Source organism: Coturnix japonica, chromosome 9, assembly GCF_001577835.2.
Source record: "Coturnix japonica isolate 7356 chromosome 9, Coturnix japonica 2.1, whole genome shotgun sequence".
NCBI classification, from domain to species: Eukaryota; Metazoa; Chordata; class Aves; order Galliformes; family Phasianidae; genus Coturnix; species Coturnix japonica.
The window spans coordinates 6,245,548-6,262,225 of record NC_029524.1 but is presented as its reverse complement, the minus strand read 5'-3'; the positions used below and the strand labels follow the sequence as shown (position 1 = coordinate 6,262,225).

Below are 16,678 nucleotides of genomic sequence, written 5' to 3'. Positions count from 1 at the left end.
AGGAGGTAGCAGCCTGACCCAGGAATGCTTCATTGGCTGGCTCACAGCAAGCATTACTACTGCAGTGAGCCAGCTTGCTTACCTCAGAGCTGGTGTGTTCAGTAAACAGGGCTACTTAAGAAGGCATCTATCTCAATTTCTCCATAGGTTTTCTGAATGCTGTGATAAATGAATGCATTTAATAAACCGAAAATTAAAAAGTGAGATAAGTAGTGGAGTGGATGGGGGTTGAGGGGAGAGAAGCGGCAAAAAACCATGAATACATTATTGGCTGCTAGTCAAGTACTTTAATAATTGACTCACTGATGGTAACTTCTCCTCTCTCTTTCCCTCTCCCCTGCTAAAGAAGTGCCTGAGTAATGAAATTACATGTTAATGCACTGAAAGAGTCTCCCTCTCTTCCCTTCTGTGTTGACATAGTGCCTTTTGATTGAGGAAGGTTAATTAAAACTCATTTAGCTGTATTTGTTCAGTGGAAGGGTTCTGGTCACAGTTGCAGAGGATAAATGAAACACCGACATATGCAGATTTGGTTGGAGCTTTTTCTCATTTTACTCAAGAATTCTGGCAAAGGTGAATGGGAGATGTTGTTTTATCACATCTCTTTCCTTAAAGGTCACTAAGCCCTACATTCCGAATAGTTTGCTTTATGTCAAACTATCTCTCTTTTGCTTTGTTCATGCAAATCAGAAAGAGTTCAGCTCCCAGACTGGCATTTCATAGGCAAACATGCCAGTCTGCACGTGATCAAAATGTGCTGCTTAAGAAGTACCAAAGCTGAGTTTCTCTTGGGCACTGTCTTTTAAGTAGGAAGAAACTCAATAGTTTTGATAGCTGAAGCAAACAGCTGGACTACCATGCCAGCCTGGAGCTCCCTTGATTTCATGTGGACTCAACAGTGCTTATGTTGGGACTCTGCATTTGCCGTTCTGCTTTTGAGAAATCACTTCTTTATATCTCTTGCTACTCAGTTTTAGAATGGAGATTATATAAGACCTGTTTTTGCAAATGTCCAGATGCTGAATATGGAGTGTAATTAACCCCTTTAAATAATTAGTTATACTTGTATGTACCTGTTTCCAGTTTCAGCATCATATGACTTTGTAAAGCACTTAAGGCAACATCAAGCATTACTTATGTATCTGGTGTTATTTTCAGGTAGCAGAATGTCTAGAAAGCATCTCCATGTTAGCAAAATTGCATCACATCTCTCTTCAGATTGCTCAGGGTTGGCTCTCTGTATTGCAGCACGGAAAACTGAGTGTTGCTGAAGTGCTGTGCCCCACATATGACACAATTCATGGAATCAGTTACCCTGTGGTTGACTTCATGAGGCAAATGGCTTTGGCTCATTTATAAATAACAGGAGATAAAGGATACAAATTTGGGACAGGGAATGTTGAGAGGGATCGTTTATATTTTGCTTTCTTGTCTTTGAGTACCCTGTAGCTGCTGACAGCTACTAACTTGCCTAAAGCGTTGATCTTTCGAAAGAGATGGGTAGACCAAAGCATTCATGAATTCCATTGTAGAAAAGGAAGGCTTTCTTGTCTGCAAGCAATTTAATTACACTAAAGATTTTTGTCAAGTTAGAGCACATCTTTGTTTCTTAGCTTTTGATTATCAGTTCATATATTCCTTAGAGACTGGGAGCCAGTTCAGTTGAAGAGTTTGTCAGTGAGTCATGTGGAGAGTTAACCCTCCAGATGGGACCATTTCAATGTCCCCAGTCTATAATATTTATTCACTTGCTCCCCACAGCTGAGGCGTGAGATTGGTGGTTTTCAAATTAAATTAGATTGTGCAGGACAGGTGTCTTGGCTGTAAAATAATGTGCAACTCATTTTTATCCCATTAACATCAGTGTTCATCAAGGAATTGTGTTTTTCTTTCTGCACTCTCTAGGTAAACCGGTAATGATCATAACTGAGTACATGGAGAATGGCTCCTTGGATGCCTTCCTCCGGGTAAGTGATTTCTTCATAATAAGCTAAGGAAATTTTACACTGGGAAGCACCTTCTGTTTGCTGTTTTCTTATTGTGGTTCTGTTTTGCAGAGGGATACTGAAAAGTCAGTATTTTAAAAGAAATTATGTTTGTACTTGGAAAAATCCTGTTTCCTTGCTGTTGTTGTTCCTATCAAAATACAGAATAAATGTAATGTGGATGGATATATAATAAATGTGATGTTTAAAGATGTTTAAAATAGCGAGGCCTTAAATAATCCATGTTTAATGGGAACGCTTTTGATGTGTTCCATTTCTGAAAGCTCTGCAATGCTATAGACTCATTAAAACTGGATGTATTGCAAACCGGGTACCACATCACTAGAAGCTATGACAAAGCCTTTGAGTTTGTACTTTGCTGGTGAATTATGGACACCAGTCTGGAGAGTGAGGAAATAACATTCCATTTTATTTGAGATAAGATGGGGATCCAGAGATATGCTCTTTGCCAATTTCAGCAGTGGCAATAATGTAGCTTTTAGCTTAATGCTCTGTGATTTTCTTCCTTCCCCATATACAGAAGAATGATGGCAGATTTACAGTAATCCAGCTGGTGGGGATGCTCCGTGGCATCGGCTCAGGAATGAAGTACCTGTCTGACATGAGCTATGTGCACCGGGATCTGGCTGCCCGCAACATCCTGGTCAACAGCAACTTGGTCTGCAAAGTGTCTGACTTTGGCCTGTCCCGTGTCCTGGAAGATGACCCCGAGGCAGCTTATACCACACGGGTAAGGAGGGGAGGGAAGTGTCCTGTGAGTTTTCTTGCCTATTAATATTTTTGTCTGACTGTGTGGGAGATGACAGTGGTTTGTTTTAAAATAATCTCAATCATAAATGAAAACCTATATTGGAACATAAAAATAAACATCAGTCCAGACTTTATAGCTGGCATAAATTGATGCGGTGTTATTGCTCCATCAGTGGCTGCATTGGTATTTCTTCTCTGAGAATATGACCTGTGTACTCCTCTGTTTTTTTTAGTGTGCTAGGAATGTGTGACAAGAATCTAATGCCAGGAATGATATCTACAGACACACATAATTTGCACGTGTGTAGTCTCACTGAGATTTGATACAACAAATGCAGATATGCTGCCCCCAGAAAACTCCACTTTTGCCCATTGCAAAGCTGGTCTGCAGCTTGACCCCAAATCATTTGGGCTGGAAAAAGTACGGGGCCTGCATTCCCAAGAGTAGTTTTGCTACATGCTTTTTTTGCCTCACTTTTTGTTTGTTTGCTTGTTTGTTTCCTGTTTTGTCTGTGTTTCACTGTTACTAATTTTGCTAAGCCATTTTAATATGCTGCATGTGGAATAATGCTTAATGCAAGTACTTCTGGCCACAGAACAACATCCTGACCACTACCAGCTTTGTACCAATACCCCTGTAATTAAAATGTTTGTGGAAAAGAGAGTCAGAGTTTATAAAGTCTCTTTTTAAAATTGCTTATTTTCTTCATTTTTACATATCTACTATTCTCCATCTGTTCTCCCCAGCACAGTTTGTTTGCAGTGCTCACATTTTGCAGTTTAATTCCAACACTCACCCTGTAATGGTTTCGCATTCGTTACAAGGAATGATAGACTCATGTTGTATTAAATGCTGGCCAACCTTGATATTTCTCACTCATAAGAGTGGCAAGTGGAAAAAGCAGAAGCAGAGGCCTGGAAGGCTGTAGTCAGGGAAATAAAAGTTTAGACAAAAGTGCAAAGGCAAGAAGGAAATGATTGAAAAGTTTCCCTTTGAATTCAGCGAGTGCAGATACAGTATTATGTTCTCTCTCGAGTAAACCAGAGGGAATCGATGCAATTTGCATTACAGTGCATTGTCTTCATGTGTTATCAGTAATGAAGGATCAGGAAGCTTTGGATAAACTCCACTGTACTCAAGCAGCTAAATAAAAAGAACTTATTGACAATTTTTAGAATGACGGCCATGTGTAAACAGTATCTGTGCATCTGTTTTTGAAAGGAGGAATAGAGCTTTTCCATAAGCAGAGCTAATGCAGTAAAATGCAATTGTTAAAGCATCCCTTCTTCAGAGAATGGCATGTTTTTCTCCACATTAGCAATGTAATTCATTAAAGTGAAAAAGCATCCCATAGCCCCCTGGGGCACTTACTATTAGAAACTGATTCACAAAGGCCTGATGAGCCAGAAGAAGGACACCTTTTGGTTTCAGTTGCCTTTGGAACAAGAGTATATTAAATACTTAAGAGAGATACTAGGACAGTAAACCATTAAGTGTGCACATGCTACACTCAGTTACAGATAGAAACTGTCTACAGGATTGCTGAGAAAAAGCCAGCCAAAATAAACTCAGTCAAAAAAGCAAATGAAAAAGCCCTAAAAACTTTGTTCAGTTGGACTCATTTCCCAAATAGAACTGCAGGAAAGCAAAAAAGCTCAATTAAAAACAACTTGTGTGCTAGCATAAACAAAAGGAGAAATCTCTGGCCTGGGGTCCGCTCAGCTGAGGCAAAATCAGATTAACTGCATGGAGTGAGCTCCTTTTCAAAGAAAAGCCCAGATCAGGTGCCCAGGCATTCTTATTTTTTTAAATGAAGTATTGTAGCAAAAGGCAGCTCTCTCCAGCAGGTATTGAAAGCATGGTCTGGTCTGGAGCTCCTCCTAGCCAGACTGGGAGAGCCCAGATGGTTGCTTGCCTTCGCGCTGCTCTGGAAGGAATTGGGATATTGCCCATGGGAAACACCACGGTATTCATAAATCTTCCCAGTTTATCCTCTCTTTAACTTTTTGAAAAACAAAACGCTTATAATCCCTTTTCTTTCTGAAACAGGCTGAACAGGTCAGACAGGCAAGCAAGGAAATAGTAATTAACAGCATATACTTATTTGTTTTGTCAGCCATATCTCTGAAATGTACTCTGTAAAACCCCTGGCTTTTTCTCATGCTTCAGTGTAGCCCTAAGCAGTGATCTAGTAGAGGACTGATAAAAATACACTTAACAATTTACTGGTTCCCCTCCTTGAAGCTTAAGAAAACAGATGGGCAGCATTGCCGCCTGGATGTATCTGACAGTTTTATGGCAAAGAAAAAGGAAGGGCCTTTTTAAGAAAGGTGCTGGACTTGTGTGCAGGAAGCCATCTTAGATTTGCAATGGCATTGTAGAGCAGTGTCAACCACGCATCTTATTGGGTCAGAGACTCACTAGCCTGTGGTTTCTTTTATTTATAACAGGGTGGCAAGATCCCTATCCGGTGGACTGCACCAGAGGCAATTGCCTACCGTAAATTCACATCAGCCAGTGACGTGTGGAGCTATGGCATCGTCATGTGGGAGGTGATGTCCTATGGAGAGAGACCTTACTGGGACATGTCCAATCAGGATGTGAGTTGCCCTCTGGGGCTCCTTCTTCCTTTTTTCTCCCTTTCTTCCCCTTCCCCTTTGCCTTTTCCCTTAGATGTCTGCTGATGTTCTTCCATGTCAGTTGCTATGTAGTTGTAAGACATTTACTCCTGGTTTTTAAAAGGTTATCATGAGTGGTGGATTCCTGTTTTCCCAGGGAACCACCCCAGTATAAATATTGCATTGAATACTGCAAATGTATTAGTCCCTCATCTGTGTCCAGGGAATAGGGGCTTCTCAAGTTAGGGTCATATCTACAATTAAGGTGGAGAAGAATGGAGGAAAGGGAAAGGAATGTATTTATTAAACTGTTAGATCATAATACTGCAAAGGGGAGGAAAATTTCAATATTGACTCTAAATCTAAACTTTATTGAAAGTCTGTTGCAAAAAAACACTTGAATTTTAATAGGGCTTCCTAATAGTAGTTAATTCTTCAAACCTAAATATGCTTGTAAATCTTTGAGAGAATTTTATTATCTGAAACAACACATATGAAATCCAGTTCTGGTTATCAGTCAGAGCATCCTTGCGACAATTGCATAGGTGCCCCCTGAGGACGTTAAGGAGCAGCTTTCCTAAATGACCATTCTTAAATTATGTATGTCCTGTTTAAGCGTACCATCTGGACTACTTCATTGTATTCCAAAAGGGACTGTACACAATGGCTTATATTCCAGAAGAGTATTTAATAACACTATTAATAAGCCTCTGCTAATAGAATTTTTATTAAAATGGCGGGGGGGGGGGGGGGGGGGGGGGGGGAGGGAAGCAGTTAAAATGAGGCATAGATTATCCATAATACTTCTCCTGGGGGGATTTACAAATATATAAAGGAAGAGGGAAATGTTAATCTGAATATATGGTCATGGGAGCAGTTAAATGATGTGACAAGTCATTTGCTTTGTTATGTAGAGCTGAACGTTTTCAAAGAGTGTCTAGATGATGTGTATGGCGTTTAATCTAAACAGGAGGATATAATTTTAATTTCCTTCTGATGTGAAATGTCTGTTCTGGCACCCAGTGTTGCCTTCCTTTGCTAACAGGAAGTCATCAAGACTTAGTACGAAAACAAAAAACCAGATGTGTCTGAGTTATATCAGGCATGTCTACACAGCCCTGAGGACCTCAGTGCAACAAATGCAGAGCTAGCATACTAGGCCAATACACACTGCTAATGTACAATGCTAGAAGTATCAAAAAGCTTGTTTGAACAGGACAGTCAAAGCCAATAATACTGTCTTTGCATCTACATTTTAGTACCTCCCATAGACATACCATACTTTTTCTCCTTTACAGCAGTGAGAGCTGTGCTTTTCACATAGTGCAGAAGTGGATTTGAAGTGGTTCTGCATGTGCTTTGAATCAGGAGGCTGCAAAAGGATCTTCTTCCTTTCTGAATTAGTGAGAACCACTTTCTTTGTGGTCTGTGATGAGCTACTCATAGCGCAAGCATATCCTGCATCTTGTTCTCCCAGTGGATTTTAGCCACTGATGGACAAGACCAGAATGAAGGAATTCAGTTCAGTTCAGTCACTGTGCACTCCTGGTCTTTGGTCTCTTGGTGAGATCTGCCATGAGACTCTTATTAATTAATTGAAGTTGGAAAGCTTCTGCCCTGTTGTCTCAGAGTTGAGTCCTGATCATGTCTTGTTCTTCTGAGAGAGCTAATAAGCCACCAGAGTACTGAGCAATAGAGCTGCCTTTGGAGGGTTTCAGATGGCTGCATCTTGCAGTGTTTCTGGCTCCTATTAAGCATGAGATGCATAAGCAAGCTTCCTTGATAAAGCTGCACAAAAGGGTCCCCATCTGTGCAGTTCAGGACATAACAGTGGTGAGACTGCAGGTACTCTGTAGGCTCGTGACAAAGATGGACTAACCCAAGAGGGGAGGGTGGAGGGGGATGATCTGCTGTCCCCCAGGACTGATGAAGAAATGTTCATCCCGACATACCTTACCCAAAACTGACAGATGTTAAAGATCTGCCAACCGTCAGACTGTCAAGGATAGGTTTGTCTTTTTTCTATTTTGTCTTTCCTTTATCCCATGTGCTCTTTTGTGGTACATTGCCCTGCTGTATCTGGTGTCTGCTTTGGATGCTTTACCCTTTTAGTTTTGAATTGTTGAGGAGAAATGACAGTACTGAGACCACCAACTGCTTGACGTGGAGTGCAATGTTCATATTGTTTCATTTAATTGCAGATTTGTTTCCATACTTCAGATCGCCGTAGGATAAATGATAGTCAGATGGTAGATGAGAGTAGTGTCTGATGTTCTCTAATGTCTTCCTAATTGTGCCATTTATAGGTTATTAAAGCCATTGAGGAAGGCTATCGGTTGCCACCCCCCATGGACTGCCCCACTGCTCTGCACCAGCTGATGCTGGACTGCTGGCAGAAGGACCGCAGCGACAGACCTAAATTTGGACAGATTGTCAACATGCTGGACAAACTCATCCGCAACCCTAACAGCCTGAAGAGGACAGGCAGCGAGAGCTCCAGGTCAGCTGTACTTTTATAATGGTGATTTATGAGGGAGCACAGTGGAGGTGACAGGCAGAGCTTCGTGTCACCTAAACTTCTGTGCTGAAATTAAAGCGTACTCTGCAGAGCCAGACTGCACAGCAGGCATTGCACTGTGCAGAAGAGCAAAAGTCATCCTGGCACACTGCCGAACCCAGCTGGGCACCCCAGACTCTGCTAGCTCTATGAGAAGGAGAATGAATGAGCAGAGCTGCTGTTGTATCACACCAGAGCTGACCAGGTTTTATAACACAGTCTTGTGTCAAAAAGGGTTCTGATGCAGGCAAGCGCTGTTTGCAGCATCTTTCCCTCTCCCACCTCAGCAAAGAGACTTGAAGGGGTTTCCTTAATGAAATGTACCTAACAAAAGCGATGTGGTTTTCTGCAGGAAAAGTACATCATCAAGTTTTATAAACCCTAGATTTGTGTAGGATTTGCAAATGAGCATTACGGCATTACAGCCAATGCCTTGCGGGCATTGGGAAGGTGTGGATTAATTTTTATGTGAATTTGAATTTAATTTTGTGGAAAGCCGGTTTCATGTCTGCACTGATCCCGCATTACCTTCGCGCTTTGTTTTGTTTGCTGAGCACAGTATACCTGGTACGTGCAAAGGTAGCGTGGTAGGAAGGAAACTCCCAGAGTTTTAGAAACAACAAATCTTTGTTGGGACAGCTCAGCAGTTTGTTTAAGCTGGTGAAACCCTGCTGAAGTAATAGGAGCTTTACTAATTTACACTGTTTGCTCTTTTATTTTCAAATGGCTTCACTTCATAAAGTGAATTAGGGAAATAAAGCTTAGCAGGAAAGAAAGAAACAAGAGGAAAACATTTTTTCAGCAGAAGGGAAGGTGCGAAGATAGCCACTGGGAAATGCAGTATTGTGTTTCTTGTTGGCACTGAAAGAGTAAGAGAGGTTCTGATTCGGCCTCTGACAGAGCCACATACTGAAAAAAGGTATTCTCAGTTTTAAAAGTCAAGGTCCCTTTGTGGCTCTTACTTACAATTTACATTATCAGAAGAGGGATTATTAATCCTATGAGGCTGCTGTCGCCACATATCTTCCAGACTGCCCTAATTGCGATGGTAGCCTGGAAAACATGCATCCACCCTTGAGGCTTAAATAATTCACATGGTGAGAATTGCAATATGGATCTGCTGTGATAATCTGATTTAAGAATCACTGATTGAACCTACTCCACTTTGCTTTGTTTCCAGTTTAGAGGTGCTTTTTGAAAATAAGTGTGTCTTTTAGAAGTTCAAGGCCTATTCAAGATCATTCCATATGTATGGATATTAATGGATGTTTAATTCTTCCCTTTGGAATGTGAATTTCAAATTTGCATATAGCATTGTTAATACATGGCTTCATAAGCGAAGCGTAATTGTATATAATTAGGTTGCTATCATTGGCCTTGTGTTAGATAGTATGGCAAGGGAGTTGCACCAAGAGCTACTGCCGTGAAGCCAGTGCCTTAGGCAATACATAACTATGCTATTGCACACCTAATCTTTGATGATGTGCATTTTCAAATAAATTGCTAGATGATAATTGTTTTGGTTAGATAGACGTTAGTAATTTTTAATGGTTTAATGAAACGGTGTGATTTATAGCATACATGAAATAATAAATGCGATACTAATAAGTGGAGTGAATTTTGTGAAAATAATTATTTGCAAATTGTGCAAGAGAAAATGAGAAGCACATTCCACAGTGCGAAGAAAGATCAAAGCTTGCATCAGTCCCACCAGTCCTGGCACACGTGCTGGTCAGGAATGGGTTGATTAAAGAGGGGATTAACTCCCTGCTGTCCTGAGTTGGATTGAATGCACGAGATTGCCTGTGAACCTGGCTAGAAACAGGGCTTATCTGAACCCGCCCTGAGTTTTGCTCTCCAAACCCGTCTTGCGGGTTGTGTGAGCTCACCCTCCCTCCACACATACTTCAGTGGTGTTTCTATAGCTGCTGAGCTGAGATCTGACATATGCAGGATTGGCATGGCTTTTCATTGCTGCCTGTGAGATGCAGACTTGGTAGGCTGAACGTGCTGCAGCATTGCCATCTTTGTTTTTTGAAGGAAAAGCATTTTCTGTGAACCTGATTGCCTCTGACGTGGAAACTGTGGACAGTGCTGTGATTCAAGACATTCAGAAAACAAAAGATAAGGTCAAGTTCATTCTTGGCTAAAGGTGGCCAGTTACCTTGCACTTGGTCAAGGTTCTTGCAATTGGGATGCTTAGCTATGTGGAGAGCCACGAGTTTCACTAGGCACAACTCGTTGCCCATACCTTCCCTAGTCACTGAGAATAATCATTAGAGACCAGACTTGGGGTTGAAAGTCATCATCAGCTGACGCGGTTTGTCTGTCCTTTCACTGTTTGGCATGCAGACCCAGCACAGCCCTGCTGGATCCCAGCTCCCCGGAGTTCTCGGCGGTTGTTTCTGTCAGTGACTGGCTCCAAGCCATTAAAATGGAGCGATACAAGGATAACTTCACAGCTGCTGGCTATACCACCCTAGAGGCTGTGGTGCATATGAACCAGGAGTAAGTACTCAGCGCAATAACAAAAAAACTGGTAAATCTGGATTTAATCAGCCTCCTTTGCTTTGTGCTGCATATCATTACACTCATTAAAGGAATGGAATGCCTTTCATTTGGACGGAGTATGACTTAAAAATGCCTCCACAATGCCTTCACTTATTTAATTAAACATTTCTGTACATCTGCCTTGCTTTTGCTGTGTTGCATGTGGCTGACTTTAATATTTGTGTCTCTGCGTCAGCCTCCGGCCCACCGTTCTCAGTCTTCTTCTCTTACTTTCCCAGCGACCTGGCCAGGATTGGGATCACTGCCATCGCGCACCAGAACAAGATCTTGAGCAGCGTTCAAGCCATGCGCACCCAAATGCAACAGATGCACGGCAGGATGGTGCCCGTCTGAGCCAGTACTGAATAAACTCAAAACTCTTGAAATTAGTTTACCTCATCCATGCACTTTAATTGAAGAACTGCACTTTTTTTACTTCGTCTCCTCGCCCGTTGAAATAAAGATCTGCAGCATTGCTTGATGTACAGATTGCGGAAACCGAGCGTGTGTTGGGAGGGGGGCCTCCAGAAAATGACAAGCCGTCATTTTAAACCAGACCTGGAACAAATTGTTTCTTGGAACATACTTCTGTGTTGATCAACGATATGTAAAATACATGTATCTATATAAATATAATGTCACAGTCAAGTTTTGATGCTTTGTTTGCTGCCAGATACTGTGCTTAAAAAACAAAAATTACTTTCCTTCTCCCTGTGACCTGTAGGATTACAACCGTAGTGTTTTATTTGTGGGTGAAACCACAGTTGTGCATCTGTCACTGGAATGAAGAATCTGCCCTAGGATATTTTTTGCAGACTTGATGCAACACTGATACCTTGCAGAAACCTCACTGAGAAGATCATTTAGCTAATCAGTGGTTGGCGATTAGCAATCTATCCATTTATGGGCTTGAGACACGGAATGACCCGCCTCGTGGATGACTGGGCAGAACTGGACTTCTGGGAAGACTGTTGGCTATTACTGTGCTGAGTTCTGCCGCTTAGAGAGGTTTCGTGACCATCTTGCCAGCAGTCAGATGTGGTGGTCGTGGCTATGGAACTTTCAGACTTTTATCTTTCAAGAAGCGGTTCAATTTGCCACATGGAGAAGGTCAGTGGAAGTACATTGTCCAGTATGTTCGTGGTGCTTCATTTCTTAGTCTGTGCTAGGATTTCATCAAAGTAAAAAATGTGGGGAAGAGGCAGGATCTTATGCTTATGTCACAGCGGGCAAGAATGGGACGTGGAGGATAAGTGCTCTAGAACAGACACAGCTTTTCAGCTGTGCCTGGCACAGTGTCAGGAAGTTGAGATCTATATTTTGATGGTGCTGATGGGTTCTTTGGCCTGGATTGTTTTGGTCGCACGCTGCACCCAAGAGAAAATTCAGAAAGGATTTAGGGGCCTTATATGTCACATAGTCGAGAACTATTGGTGATTGATGGATGGTTGGACTGGATGATCTTGTAGGTCTTTTCCAACTTTGGTGATCTGTGATTCTACGATAGTTCTTTTTAATCATTGCCGTCATTCTAAATCCCCAACAGCTCACTCAGTTGGATAAGTGGCACGTAGTGTACCCACAGTGTTGTTCACATCACTTGTTGTCACTTTTAACAATAACTTGCTGATTTTAACCATAACTCTCCCTCACCCCCAACCTTCTCAGAAAACAACTTGTTCAGAACATGGGATGCTAAATTCGGATCCTGTCATGTCATGACAGCTTAGTAAAAACTGTTCTGCAGTATTACTTGTAAAAGCTTTCCCATTTGCAGAACTTTAATATTTCTTTTTAAAAATGCCTTAAAGCAACGTGTTTTAATGTCATGTTGCCAGGAGACGTCATTTTAAAGACCTGTACTTGTACTTTAAGCAGTAAAAAACTCTTGCTTAAGTGCAGTTTCCCTTTGCTGTAAATGTGTTGCATTCTGTTGAGATTATCCTTTTACACAGACAAAAAATACCCCCAATTTGTTGGCCAATTTGCAAAAAAAAGATTTCTTGGGAGTCTAGTAATGGTAATTCAAACCACTCCAATATTTTCCACACAAAATGAACAGTTTTCTCCACAGAAAGTAAAAACTCAGGTGCCTGATTTTCAGCACTGCTAGCGATACCTTTCCTGTTGCAAAATATATCCACTGAGAGGACATGCAGTTGAATTTCTTTGTAGCTAGAGGAAAGTGGATTGAAAAATAAAAGGTAGCACGTGCATGTATCTGACATCCTTGTTTAGAAGGGAGGTATGTCATGAAGATGAGACTCCGAGGCCCAAAGTACTCTTGCCTGGGAGGTGCTGGCTGCTGTGTCTCACAGTGTCTGAGCACCTGCTAGAGCAGAGGCTGCACCACGTGCCATCCAGCCCCCTTTCATGCTGGAATTGCCTCTCCTCCTGCTTTCTCCTCTGTCCTTTAGGAAATCCTCCCCCTCTCCAGGGAGAGGTTTCACTCCATGGCCTGCTCCAATCTCTGCTCTCCTCCAATTATATGAATTAGCAATTGCACCTGCCAAAGAGATGCTGGCTGGCCCAAGATACAGTTGTGCTTCTCTTGGGAAATCTTGGGGAGATGTTGGGGCAGAATTACGTCTGTCTTGTTGCATACCATTTAATATTCATTTTTCTTTCTGTGCAGGGAAATTATATTATACCCTCCTAGCCTGTCCTGTTGATCTCATTGACCATGGAGGAACACAGACTGGACCCTGAAGCCTTCTGGATCCATGGTTGTGTCTTCCCTAGCACTGATTCTGGAAACTACGCACTGAACAGTCGTCAGGCCCTGAAAAGAGTGTGACTTCTACTTCCTCTTTTTTTTCCATGCCGCCCACTCCATTTTTTCTTCATTGAAAGATAGCTCACTCAGTCAGATTCAGCACCCTGTTGTCACTGGAGGAATGTACTGTGTCAGAGCCCTGCAGATTTGTTGATTTTTTATTCCCTTCTGCTTTCTATTCCTACCTTGGATTTTATTTATATATTCTGTTATTCTCTATCCTCCCTCCCCTGCCTGCTGCTGCCACGTCTCTAATGGATGCAGGTGGCAGATCACCACCAATCTTAGCATGGACGCCGGGCCAGGCGCCACAGTGGAGAGCCCAGTTGCTGTGAGCTGCCTATATACATTGCTGACGTGACATTTAACGTGAGACGTGCCATTGCAGTGATATAAATATATTTTTTTTCCTTGAATGGATAATGGATTATTATCTCCTCTGGAAGGTGCGTATGTGTGTTGGTGTGCGTGTGCAAATCACCTCCTGTGAATGTGCCCAAGGCGTCCCTGGGAGCCATGTGATGTCCCCCTGCCACGTGAGCATGGCCCAGCAGCTCTGCTCTGCAGTGGTGACGGGAAAACGCATTGAGAAGTGTTGAACTTCCTGTGTCTGTAGGTGTTCTTAGCTGCCACGCAATGTGAAATGAGGAGTTCTGCAGCCTGAAACAGGGACAGTTCCGAGTTAGTTTTGAAGCTGTGCATTACAGGATCCATAAGGGTGCTAAAGATTTTCTTAAATGTCGTTTCTTCTTAACTGATGTTCTGTTTGTGATCCAGAGCAACCGTTTTCTCAGTGACAAGGTGATGGAGGCAGCACCTGCATATCCATCCACTGATAACCCTGACCTGAACTCTTTAAGTAGCCTTTTTTATCTGCAGAAGCGGGGTTTAAAAGACTTGCTGAATGCGAACAAATATATGCAGTTCTTCCATTCACAGAAGCACCTTTGCTCTGCGTGCAAGCTGTGAAAACTTGTAAGTTAATAATCCAAACACCAGTTTGCTCCCTGCACAGTTAAGGAATGAAATCACAACACTTCCTTGCAGTCGTTAGCCAGAGAGCTGCGGCGTGCCATAGGAGCACGGCAAGTGCCATAGGAGGCACTGCGAGCCGAGGAGCAAATCTGCTGCTCCCTGGTGCTGCCTGCCGCAGCTTTCTGCCTTTGGAGAGCTCGCTGCACCAGCGGTGCGAGCCAGTTCTGAGCGGGGCCGTGTGCTGGAGCCTGGGGAGCTCAGAGACATCCTGGGACGGGGATGCGGGGGCGCCGCTCTGAACGAGAGCGCAGCACGGAGCACAGCCACGGCCTGACATCCCAGAGCCTGACATCCCAGAGCCTGACATCCCACAGCCTGACATCCCAGAGCCTCTCCCCGCTTTGGGACCATCCCCAGAAGGAGCCGGGGCTGGGGTTCGGCGCATCGCCCCAAGGCTGTGCTGGCTGCAGCAAGTGTCGGCAGGGGAGGAAGGAGGCTGTGCTGTCCTGTCCAGCTCGCACCCTGCACGGTCACGTCGGTCTGGGTTTCCTGCTGTACTCATGTTGCGATGGCTCAATGTATTAAAAAAATATGTATGTATAAAACGCAGAAGGCTGGAAGTGACCAGTGAGCGGGACTTAAAAAGCAGTATTTTTTTGTTAATGTGACATTTTCATAACCAGAAAGAAAAAAAAAAAAAAAGAAAAAAGAAAAAAAAAACAAACCCTGAAATACTAACCAGACAAATAAAAAGAGAGCGCCTTTATTTTTTTGTATCACTGCAAGTATGTTGGAATATGCAAGGACTGTGGTTACACTAGAATGTATGAGGCTTATCATCGTTTAGTTGATACTGAAAGATTCTAACAGCATTTCTCGGTTCGTGCGTTGGAACCATCTCTGGGTTAGGTTACATAGATTTTCTATTTTGATTTCATTTGTAATGTTTCCCCCCTCCCCCTCCATGAATTTTAGGTACACATAACTTATGTCATTTATTTATGGTCTTTTATACCTAGTTTGTAAAGTTGTAAAATAGCCAAAACAGTGCAAACATTTGCATTTGAGAATAATAAAGTAGTTGCTGTACAAACCCGAAGGCATCTATTCCTAATTATTGCACCTGTTAACACGTGGCACTTAGCCACGTCCGAACCGTGCTGTTGTTGTATGTCAGCTATTGGGCTTTGCTCACCGAGCTGCACAGGCTCCACGTGCTGGAGCGCGGCCGGGGCCGCCCCTCCCTCAGCTCATATGGGGGCTGCAGCCGAAGGGGAAACATCTCCGCTTGGCAACTGCGTCCTTTTGGGCGATCCAGCGAGCTCTGCTCCTCGGGAAGGGTAAGTGAGTCCTTCTTTGTGACTCAAGTGTCACTGCTGCTTTTTTTGAGGCGATACGAAGCTGGTAAGGATGGGCATCAGCTGCTTCTGGCCTGGGCGTGTCGTGGAGGATCGCAGCGGCCTCGGCTGTAACACGCAGCAGGGAAACGTGGTGGGCAAAGAGGAGGAGCTGAGGGTCCGGCGGAGGGGAAGCTGTGCGGGCAGGGCTCGGAGCGGAGCTGGGAAGGGCTGTTGTGTAAAAGGGGTTGTCGAGTGATGGGAGCGCCCGGCTGTGCTCGGCGCACCGTGCTCTTAACGGCCCGTCCTTAACAGCCCTGCTTAATTGAGGGCGTATGGACACGTGCGCTGCGACTACCTGAACGAGGTACGTACGGCTCAGTAGCTGCAGAAGGGCTGCTGGCTCTGCTAGAAGTTTCCCGAAGCTTTTGACTCGTCTGTTCAGCAAACGCTTTGAACGAAGGTCTTGGGAGGGGTTCCAGAGGGGCTCGTGAAGCTGCCCCGCGGGTGGTACGGGAGCAGCGTGCTCTTAAGGGCACTTCATCATCGTTCCCTTTTGTATTTGGGAAGAGAAAGCCAGCAGTTTGTGTGCTTCTCTGGTGCCTTTGTTTGGCCAGGCGGAGCATTAAGAAGGAATAGGTCTTGTTTCACATAGACAAAGCAGAGCTTTTACAAATAGTTATAGCAAAACAAAAGCAAGACCTGCACATCTTTTTCAGAAGTCTCTGTTGAAATGTCCAGGGAGGGTCAAGCATTTGGGTTTTTGTCTCTTCTTCTTGTTTCCAAACCTTGGGAGTCCATTGCATTGTGAGCTTTACCACAGCTATTCCATTTCCTTCAACTTAGATGGATTTTATTGAATCATTCCCTTATGAACAGACGTTTGTTCTCTCTCTGCTCCTCGTTTGTCCACCTGTTTACAGAACAGCACGAGGACAGAGATTCTGGTTAGCAGGAAGAGTATTTGCACCTGATGTCGGTGTATGTAGCTGCCCACGGGGTGAGCATGGAGCAGTGAGGGATGGTTCATACAGTGACACTGCGGCCACCTGAAACATGTCAAGGAAAAGAAAATGGGCTTTGACAATTGAAGGGAGAAATAAAAGCA

At 43.4% G+C, this 16,678-nt stretch overlaps 1 protein-coding gene across 2 annotated transcripts in view; it reads left to right on the top strand.

The window, feature by feature from the left end:
* EPHA4 (EPH receptor A4) overlaps positions 1-15,332 on the top strand; it is a 198,731-nt gene extending 183,399 nt beyond the window's left edge. Inside the window, exons 12-18 of one of the 2 annotated variants that reach the window (XM_015871334.2) lie at positions 1,906-1,967; positions 2,527-2,736; positions 5,208-5,357; positions 7,682-7,875; positions 10,285-10,440; positions 10,722-11,592; positions 13,118-15,332. In XM_015871334.2, coding sequence (XP_015726820.1) covers positions 1,906-1,967; positions 2,527-2,736; positions 5,208-5,357; positions 7,682-7,875; positions 10,285-10,440; positions 10,722-10,836 — 887 coding nt within the window. In that variant the 3' untranslated portion in view covers positions 10,837-11,592; positions 13,118-15,332. Of the gene's footprint in view, positions 1-1,905; positions 1,968-2,526; positions 2,737-5,207; positions 5,457-7,681; positions 7,876-10,284; positions 10,441-10,721; positions 11,593-13,117 lie in introns of those variants that run through there. The other variant, XM_015871333.2, reaches the window with a different exon arrangement.
* Positions 15,333-16,678: the final 1,346 nt, after the last annotated feature.